This window comes from Otolemur garnettii, unplaced genomic scaffold (genome assembly GCF_000181295.1).
Source record: "Otolemur garnettii isolate 467f Iridium unplaced genomic scaffold, OtoGar3 scaffold00112, whole genome shotgun sequence".
Classification (NCBI taxonomy): domain Eukaryota; kingdom Metazoa; phylum Chordata; class Mammalia; order Primates; family Galagidae; genus Otolemur; species Otolemur garnettii.
Window position 1 is genome coordinate 1,873,496 of NW_003852507.1, and position 10,181 is coordinate 1,883,676.

At 50.5% G+C, this 10,181-nt stretch overlaps 1 protein-coding gene across 1 annotated transcript; it reads left to right on the plus strand.

Moving 5' to 3' along the window:
* The first annotated feature begins 2,180 nt into the window (after positions 1-2,180).
* SLC46A1 (solute carrier family 46 member 1) lies at positions 2,181-9,775 on the plus strand. The gene is made up of 5 exons (XM_003797158.3): positions 2,181-2,651; positions 3,036-3,888; positions 6,809-6,892; positions 8,396-8,552; positions 9,091-9,775. Exons 1-5 carry the CDS (start codon positions 2,424-2,426, stop codon positions 9,146-9,148), a joined length of 1,380 nt encoding a protein of 459 aa, XP_003797206.1. The 5' UTR covers positions 2,181-2,423; the 3' UTR covers positions 9,149-9,775.
* The last annotated feature ends 406 nt before the right edge of the window (positions 9,776-10,181 follow it).

Below are 10,181 nucleotides of genomic sequence, written 5' to 3' on the forward strand. Positions count from 1 at the left end.
TTCAGGGGTAGGGAGGGATTGGAGCACTCATTCCTTCGTGGGAAGAACATTCTTTCCTCTGTGAGGGATGGTTCTATTTCGGCGGGTCCCTACATTGGGCCCTAACACAGAGCAGGTGACTGCCTTCTGACCTAATTCCTACAATGGGAGCACCCAGGAGCAGAGGGCACACCCAAGGGCCTCCCTGTCTGCTCCTCTAAGGGAACCGCAGAGTCAGACCCTGGCCCCAGTGTGGGGAAATTAGAGATTGGGGACCCTGAACCCCCCAAGAGAAAAACATCCAAGAACATAATGGAACTTAAGAGTTGACAGAGCAAAGAAACAGCAACTTAATTTTAGCATTTCAATTGGTTTTAGCTTTGCTAAATCTGTGCAAATTCTTGCAGAAAACAGTTTTGAGGAAGCAAACAGCGGTTTGCAATTTGCCTACTTAAAGGTTAAATGGACAGGGCGCACTCAAACACAAATGGCCATTGCAACCTGGCAAAGCCTGACAGTAATTGAGCCTGGGGGCCACAGCTCTCCCTGTAAAGGGATCAGGTGCCAGCCCTGAAGGGGGCTAGAATACAGAAACCCTGGGAGAGATAGGTATTGCAAAAGTCACTGGGAACAGTGTGCGCAACCAAACCCCACACAAACAGAGGAAAAACCTCTGGGGCAGAGAGAGGAAAGACTTCTTTCTCTCCCAGCTTCCCATATGGGCATTGGCATCAGCCTCTTTGCCCCACAGGAGACAAGGGGACACCCTCCTCTTTGAACTCCTGAAGAGTGAGGCCAACCAAGCATATGTGAGCACATCCTGTTTGCTTTAAAGTTATGTTCCTTGTTTCTGAAGAATGCATGGGCCAAGTCTAGTTAACTATCAGGTGAGGAAGAGGAGATAATGGAAGAAAGCACATGTATTCAAACAATGCTAATGCACGACACCAATAGTCCACAGAATGATCTTTGCTCAGTTCTCCATTAGCTCATAGACCCTCCCACCTAAAATTACCATTGAGAGAACTCAAAAGCTGAGTGGGAAAAGCGTCTGGGGCCTCCATTGTATTCTCACCATGGTGGATGGGGGACACCTGGACCGACCTTTGAACGTCCTCTCTGTCTGTGTCTTTATTTCTCATTTGATCTATGCCACTCTAGCAGGTACCTCACGATGCTGGGGTAAGAGGCTTTTCTAGGGAAGGAACTTAGAGCAGAAATGGGGCAAGTGACAGTCTGATAATAACGATATCACTTTGAATGTACCAGATGCTGTTTTTCTTTTTTCTTTCCAGAGATGGGGGAACAAGATCTCACTTTGTTCTCCAGGTTGGTGTGCAGTGGCCTAATCATAGCTCACTGCAGCCTCAAACTCCTGGGCTTGAGTGGTCCTCCTGCCTCTGCCTTCCAAGTGGCTGGGACTACAGGTGCGTGCCACCCCCTGCAAATTTTTCTATTTTCCACACTTGATCTTGGCCAAAAGTCCGAGAAGTGATCATTTTTCTTTTCTTTGAGACAGAGTCTTGCTCTGTCACCAAAGCTGGCCTGCCATAGCATCAGCCTAGCTCACAGCAACCTCTAAAACTCCTGGGGCTCAAGCGATCCTCCTGCCTCAGACTTCTGAGTAGCTGGGACTACAGGTTAATTTTTCTCTATTTTCTAATCTTTCTTAAAGGAACTGGTCTCAATATGTTGCTCGGGCTGGTCTGGAACTCCTGGCCTTGAGGGATCCTCCTTTTAGGCCTCCCAAAGTGCTGGGATTTCACCCCTGAACCACCGCACCTAGCTTTAGACAGTTTTCCCTCAACTCTTTGAGGTAAATTCTGTTAGCAACGCATTTTACAGAGGAAGAAATAGGCACAGGAACGTCTCTTGGCATGCCCAAGACAGCAGCAGAGCCTAGGTATTCCAACCCAGACAGCTGCGTTCAGCCTGTACCCTTCTCCAATCTAAGTTCCCTGGGTTACGTCAGTGTAGGCATACGGAGTCATATGTTCCAGCTCTGCCCGATGACCTAGTTTAGTCATTAATACTGGCTAGCCCCTTGCCTACAGGGTTGTCTGGAGACTAGGGTTTAATACCTTGCCCAGCACATAGTAAGTGCTCAATAAATGTTAATTATTGATACTCTTGTTATTGTTAGGAGAACTTCGGAGCCCAGGAGGGCAGACTGTAGAGTGGTATCTCTGCACGCTTTGCAGATAAGGTCACCCCGCTGCTCCGCAGTTGGGGGGAGGCTCTAGTAGTCTCACACCCAGCCAAGGGCACGTGGGGCGGGAGTTTGGGGGCCTGAGGTCCCAGGCCCCGCCCCGCCGGGCATTTAAGTAGGGACGCTAGGCGCAGGCGCAGACAACGTGGTCCAGCTCCGGGTGCTGCAGGTTCCCCGCAGCAAGTTGCGCGCGAGTCCCACCGCCAGCCCCGCGCCCACCCCGAGACGCACGCACATGGAGGAGGACGCCACCCCCCCGGACAAGCCCCGCGTCCGCCCCGCGGCGGCGGTGCTGTGCCGCGGCCCTGTGGAGCCGCTTGTCTTCCTGGCCAACTTCGCGTTGGTCCTGCAGGGCCCACTCACCACTCAATACCTGTGGCACCGCTTCAGCACCGACCTCGGCTACAATGGCACCCGCCATCGGGCGGACTGCAGCAATCGTAGCGCGGACCCCACTATGCAGGTAGCCGGGTGGTGAGCAGCGCCGACGGGGGCGGCGCCGCGCGATGGGGCCGCGGAGGGGTTGTGCAGTTCGGAAGTGGGCGGGCCAGAGCCAAGGGGCCTCCCAGAGAAGTGCTGGGTCCGGGGTGCAGAAAGTTGATCTAGTTTTAAAGCGTGGTCTGGATGAACCAAGAGCAAAACAAAATGGATGAAAGGTAAGGGAATGAAGCCTGGTCTATTCGCCACCCCACCTCCAGTGTCAGATTGTGAGAGTCGTAGCTGAGATTCTCTGAGGTTTAGGACTCCAAAGAAAGTCCACTTTCCTGTAGTTCTCAGGATGGCGGACATTTTAGCGGGTGGGCAACGCGGAGTGAAGAATGGCACCCTGATAATTATGTCCCCACAGGAAGTGGAGACCCTCACCTCCCACTGGACCCTCTACGCAAACGTGGGCGGCTTCCTTGTGGGGCTTTTCACGTCCACCCTGCTGGGAGCCTGGAGTGACAGTGTGGGCCGCCGGCCACTGCTGGTGCTGTCCTCACTCGGCCTGCTGGTTCAGGCCGTGGTGTCCATCTTTGTGGTGCAGCTGGAACTCCACGTTGGCTACTTCGTGCTGGGCCGCATCCTTTGTGCCCTCCTTGGTGACTTCAATGGTCTCCTGGCCGCTAGCTTTGCGTCCGTGGCAGATGTCAGCACCAGCCGCAACCGCACCTTCCGAATGGCTGTGCTGGAAGCGTGCATCGGCGTGGCTGGGATGCTGGCCAGCCTCCTTGGGGGCCACTGGCTCCGGGCCCAGGGATACGCCAACCCTTTCTGGCTGGCCTTGGCCTTACTGATAGTCATGGCTCTCTATGCAGCTTTCTGCTTTGGTGAGACCATGAAGGAGCCAAAGTCCACCCGGCTCTTCACACTCCGTCACCACCGATCCATTGTCCAGCTCTATGTTGCTCCAGCCCCGGAGAAGTCCAGGAAGCATTTAGCCCTGTACTCATTGGCTATCTTCGTGGTAATCACTGTGCACTTTGGGGCCCAGGACATCCTGACCATCTATGAACTGAGTACACCACTCTGCTGGGACTCCCAGCTAATTGGCTATGGTTCTGCTGCTCAGCACCTCCCCTACCTCACCAGCCTGCTGGGCCTGCGGCTCCTCCAGTACTGCCTGGCCGATGCCTGGGTGGCAGAGATTGGCCTGGCCTTCAACATCCTGGGTCTGGTGGTCTTTGCATTTGCCACCATCACGCCCCTCATGTTCACAGGTAAAGTGTTTGGGCTCAGGGACAGCTCATCTCAGAGGCAGTGGGTGACCCGAAGGGGAGACGAGCCAGCCACTCACTGCCCTCAAATGTGGTTCATGCTTGTGGCTTTAGAAACAAAGTTATGCCCCTGTCCTGCACTGAAGGATAGACAACTAAGAAACCCCAGAAAAATACCACCTTTGATATACGGAGAATACAGACCTTCAATAGCCAAAGTAATTAATCCATGTTATCAATCATAAATATTATTAGTAATATAGAGCAAAAGACAAGTATGGCTGATACACTAATTGCTTTACCCCTTGGCCTTTCACAGGCTATACATGGTGTTCTTAAACAAAGTCCATGCCATTAGTGCCTTGATACTCACTTCTCCGATAAGAATAAGAGAATAAGAATCACAGGACACTGGGGCCTGGCGCAGTGGCTCAGGCCCATAATCCCAGCACTCTGGGAGGCTGAGGCAGGTGGATTGCCTGAGCTGACAGGTTCAAGACCAGCCTGAGCGAGAGCGAGACCCCGTCTCTTAAAAAAAAACAAACAAAAAAACAGGCGTTGTGGCAGGTGCCTGTAGCCCCAGCTACTCCTTGGGAGGCTGAGGCAAGAGAATCGCTTGAGCCCAAGAGTTTGAGGACTCTGTGAGCTATGACACCAGGGCACTCTACTGAGGGTGATAAAATGAGACTCTGTCTTAAAAAAAAAAAATTCTTGGCTAGCTTTGGGTTTTTGAAAAAGCCAGTCTTCTCAGACCACCGCTACAAAATTCCTACTTACTTTAGTTCATCTTCTCTTCCTTCCCCTTTCCCTCTCTCTCTCAACTTCCTCCTTTTCTGTTTTTGGTGGGAGAGGAGCATCTGGCCAGGACATGAGGAAGTTAACTTTTTCTTTTTTTTAGAGACAGACTCTCACTTTATTGCCCTCAGTAGAGTGCCGTGGTGTCACAGCTCACAGTAACCTCCAACTCCTGGGCTTAGGTGATTCTCTTGCCTCAGCCTCCCGAGTAGCAGGGACCATAGGCGCCTGCCACAACCCCCAGCTATTTTCTTGTTGCAGTTTGGCCGGAGGCAAGTTCAAACCCACCACCCTGGTTATATGGGGCCAGTGCCTGACTCACTTGAGACACAGGCACCGCCTGGAAGTTAACTTTTTTAAAGGGACAAATTTATTGCGATACAGCCTCCACATGTGCTGGGTACAAAGTCAGCTATTCAGCAATTTAAAACTCAGCTGCTTGTTTGGTGATGAAGCAGAAGAGAACCAAGTGCCTTGCCCTCCTGCTAGTGACACTGGGGTACAAAGATGATGCTGTCATTGCTCTAGGGAGTCTTAGCAGATTGAGACTTGGGGGCCTGGCACCTGATGGGGCTCTGGGGTGCCTCCTCATATACCCAGTTTGGAGAATCCATTGTCCTCTAGGAGTTTGCAGATTTGCTGAGGAGACAGCAGTCCCATAAGAGAGAAATGGTTACGAAGAAAACGGTATAACCTTGTAAGTAACTAAATGCAAAAGAAAAAGGGAAACTCACACTTACTGTGTCCTCACTATGCCGTCATAACTAATACTCTTCATAGGTGTTACCTCTTCTCCTTCTCCAGGAAATGTATTAGTCTCCTAGGGCTGCTATAATAGATCACAGCAAACTCAGTGGCTTAAAACAACAGAAATTTATTCTGTTACAGTTTGGAAGCCAGAAAGCCAAAATGAATGTAACTGGGCTGAACTCAAGGAGTGGTCAGGGCAGTGCCCCCTCTGAGGGCTCAAGGAGAGAATGTTTCTCACTTCTTCTTGCTTCTAGGATTGCTTGGGATTCCTTGCAATTCCTTCCCATGGCTGCTGGGATTCCTTGGCTTGGCTGTGTCACCAGTCTCTGTGGTCATGTCACTGTCTCCTTCTCTTTGTCCCATTCCCATTCTGTCTGTATCCGATTTCTGTCTGCTTTCCTCTTGAAGGGGTACATGTAATTGCATTTAGGGTCCATTCTGATAATCTAGGATAACCTCCCCATCTCAAGATCCTTAACTTAATCACATCTGCAAAGACCTATATTCCAAACAAGGCAACATTTACAGATCTCAGGGATTTGAACCTGATATTTTGGGGTACCATTATTCAGCCTCCTATGCCTCAGAACCATCCTGTGATGAAGGCCTTATTATTCTCCTTTTACAGACAGAGTGTCAGGCACAGAAGGTTAAGTACCCAAGGTCACACAAATAGTAACTGATAGGGTCTGGCATGGTGGCTCACACCTGTAATTCCCATACTTTGGGAGGAAGAGGTAGGATTGCTTGAGGCCAAGAGTTTGAGAACAGACTGGGCAACAGAGTGAGACCTTGTTTCAAACAAAAACATAGCTGGGTGGTGGTATGCATCTGTAGTTAGAGCTACTTGGGAGGCTGAGGCAGGAGGATCACTTGTGTCTAGGAGTTTAAGACTGCATTAAGCTGTGATTATGCCAGTGATTTCCAGTTTAAGTGACATCATAAGACTCTGTCTTGAAAAAAAAAAATGTAATTGATGGCATCTGGGCATCTGGTTTTGAATTTAGGACTGTCCCTAAAGCCCATACTTGTTTCTGGGGTTTACCTCCCCAGTAAGTGCTAAGTGGATGGGTGATGCCTTTTGTGACCACTGCAATCTCCCCAGTAAGTGTTAAGTGGATGTGTGATGCCTTTTGTGACCACAGAGGTATTCTGATGAGAAAGCATTCATTTGTGAAAGTGAGAGCAGGAAGACCAAGCCTAGAGAATGACAGTCTCCATTTCTCCTTAGTTTTTGTTTCCCTAGGTTTGCCATCAAGGAGGTTCTCCCTGGGTCTAACCTAAGTCCTATGTGGGCTATGTATGGGAGCTTTGCTGCCTCTCACTTGGACATCCCCTCCCAAGTCCATTTTCCTGATGAGTCTTTATTTCTCCACAGGGTATGGCTTGCTCTTCCTGTCTTTAGTCATCACACCCATCATGCGGGCCAAACTGTCCAGGCTGGTGAGCACATCAGAGCAGGGTGAGTCTCAAGATCTTCATGCCCTATGCTGCCTGAACTGGGCACATGGTCAGCCATGGCTGGGGGGCAACTTCCCTCCATCCATTCCTCCTTCCTACCAGAGAAGAAATGGCCAAGACAAATGTACTTCTGTCAAATTGCCTGGAGCTGGCAAAGGACCATGATCCTTTGGATTTTCAAACCACAGCTGGGATTTCCCATCAGCAGAGCATGATTCTTTCTGGGTAATCAGAGCAGAGGATGTACTCTCTTGAGACCTCAGTTTGTCCATCTGTAAAATGGGTATGAAGATGCCAGAGTTCCTTGATTCACTGGGTTCAGAGTATATAAGCCCAGAAGAAGAAAACAACTGTGTGACATAGATTTCATTGTCCTTTTTTTTTTTTTTTGAGACATCTCTGTCACCCTCGGTAGAGTGCCGTGCCTTCACAGCTCACAGCAACCCCAAACTCGGGCTTAAGAGAGTCTCCTGCCTCAGCCTCCCAAGTAGCTGGGACTATAGGGCCCTGTCACAACACCCAGCTATTTTTTTGTTGCAGTTGTCATTGTTGTTTAGCTAGCCCAGGGCAGGTTCGAACCTGCCACCCTTGGTGTATGTAGCTGGCGCCGTAACCACTGTGCTATGGGCACCAAGCCAGGTTTCATTGTCCTTAATTGACAGATGAAAAGAATTCCAGAAGGTTAAATTGGCTCACCTAAAGTCACTCAGTAAACGATGGATCTAGGATGCAAACCCAAGTCTGTTTTTTTTTTTTTTTTGGAGACAGAATTTCACTTTGTCATTCTTGGTAGAATGCTATGGCACAGCATACCGCTTCACAGCTCACAGTAACCTCAAACTCTTGGGCTCGAGTGATTCTCTTGCCTCAGCCTCCCAAGTAGCTGGGACTACAGGGGCCTGCCACAACACCCAGTTATTTTTAGAGATGAGGTCTCCCTCTGGCTCAGGCTTGTCTCGAACCTGTGAGGTCAGGCAATCTACCCACCTCGGCCTCCCAGAGTGCTGAGGATTATAGGCATGAGCCACCGTGCCCAGCCCCATAGTTTGTTTTTCAAAGCAGCTGGCCTCATGATCTGGGTTTTAGTTTTGGACCTCAGTTTCCTCATCTGTAACATGAACAGTTTGCCCTTGATGACATCTACAGGCCCTTCTAGTCCTGACAGTCTAGCTGAGTTTAATCTTAACTTCTGTTGGGTTGTTGCTCATTTTGCAAGCTGTGGTTTCTGCTGGCATATTTATAAAGAACAGCTTCTCAGGCCTCTGGCCCTTCATGCCTCAGTCTGGAAATACCTGGCTTATTCAGTTTTCTTCATCTGGCCTAGAAGAAGGATCTGATGATGACAGAGATTCTGTTGCCATACGCAGCTACCATGGCTCTGGTGTCCCCAGAAATCTTGCACCGTCAGTGACTTGCCCTAAGTCACATAAGCTGTGAGGTGGTGGTGCCAGGATTTGAACTTGGGTTTTTCAAACTCCAGAATATGGTATTTATTTCTTCACAGGTGCTCTCTTTTCTGCGGTGGCCTGTGTGAATAGCTTGGCCATGCTGATGGCCTCGGGCATCTTCAACTCACTCTACCCAGCTACTCTGAACTTCATGAAGGGGTTCCCCTTTCTCCTGGGAGCTGGCCTCCTCTTCATCCCAGCCGTTCTGATTGGGTAATGCAGGGCCCTGAACCCGTGCTCATAATGGAGCCCTTTATACAAAGGTTTCCTATTCCTTTTCCCAACCTGTAATGGCAGTTTCGTTCCTGAAACACTTCCCCTCTGGATGTCTCATTCCAAGCTGACTCTTCCCTTGCAGATGGCTGTCCAATCCTCCAGGAGCCAAGGGCAAGGTGGAGGGACAGCATCACTACTTGACAAGGCTGTGTTCTCTACCTCTGGTCCCATTTTATAGATGGAACTATGGTGGCAGAACTGTGCTAAAGGGGGGCCCAGAGAGCTTCCTAAGCTGGTTGTGGCTGAGCCGCAGGCTAGCCTGACAAACTGACTTCTTCTCCTGTAGTATTAGGAGTTATTTTCCAGAGCCATCTGTCTCTAGATGTTGTTTCCTACCCCTCATCTTGGGGAGGGAGGGGGTTCAGGAGGGATATACCCAGACCAGCCCACCCAAGTAAATCTTGTGTCACTTCTCTAGATAAGAGTTGAAGGTTCCGCCTTGTCAGACCTGAATCCTCTCTCTGGTCTTTCACAGGATACTGGAAAAGACTAATCCTCACCCAGAATTTCAGCAGTTTCCCCAGAGCCCTTGATCTGCCTGATCCAGAGGATAGAGAGCAAGAGGAGCAGAGTGAACACAAACCCACTGGAAGCCTGTATCTGGGAGCCCAGCCACAACGGGGCCAGCAGCTCTCCTGGAAGGGCAGAATTCACTTTGGTCAGGATGGTCAAGCTAGACCAAGGTGCTGCCCCATCCACAGCTGAGCCAGGCTCTGACTAGGATTTAGAATCATAACCCAAACAGGCCTACTCCAGGGCAGGTGGGGGGAGCCATCTGAGACCAGAGCCTGTTAAACCTTTATTCTATCCATCACTTAAAACCTTCCAGGGCAGAGGAGAGGTCCTGATGGTGGTGACATTTCAGAGACCAGGTAAAGCATGAGGGCTGGCATCTCTCCTTTCAGCCCAAACTACACAGCCCCTGGTGCTAGGGTCCTGGTGTGTGCAGTAGCCAGCAGGCATGCCTTATTGCTAAGCATGGTACCTGGTTAGTGCCAGCCTTGGCAGGAGAAAGGGCAGTAAGAGGGGCTTGGTGCCCTCTGGAGGGGGAGTGCTGCTATCACTGTGGTTGGGGAATCAGCCTTTGGCTCTGGTCTTTCGACCCTGCCCTGAACAGTGCCAGTTGTCATAATAAATCAGTTTAATGAGATAGAAATGAACCTTTTGGTCTGTAGGGCATTGGGCTTTGGGACCCTCTGTTTTCTTGCCCCCAGTCTGCCTGCCATAGATCAGGTGACAGCAGTTGCAGGGCTAGGTAGGAGGCCCCAAGCTCCTGAGAGGTTGGTACTATTGTGGCCAGCTGAGGCCTCATCTGCCTCATTCTCTTCTGGGCTGCTGAGAGGTGAAAGGCTGCCAGGCTGGCATCAGCCCAGCAGGTAAGCCTAGGCATAGTGCTGGCTACATGTTCCCAAGAGGCAGGCAGGTCCACTCTCTGGACGCCCCATCATGGTTCATGGCTGCACCAGCCCCGGCAGCATGAGTGTATGTTCCCACTCAGTGTTCCTCCCCGTTACTGGGCATGTCAGCAGAGCTGTGTGCTGAGACTGTCCTGTTCCTCTGTAGGTC

Excerpts from the sequence above, each read along its gene's own strand:
- SLC46A1 (XM_003797158.3), top strand. The coding sequence starts at position 2,424 with ATGGAGGAGGACGCCACCCCCCCGGACAAGCCCCGCGTCCGCCCCGCG. Across the intron at positions 3,889-6,808 it reads CACGCCCCTCATGTTCACAG|GGTATGGCTTGCTCTTCCTG; the intron begins GTAAAGTGTTTG and ends ATTTCTCCACAG. Across the intron at positions 6,893-8,395 it reads GGTGAGCACATCAGAGCAGG|GTGCTCTCTTTTCTGCGGTG; the intron begins GTGAGTCTCAAG and ends ATTTCTTCACAG.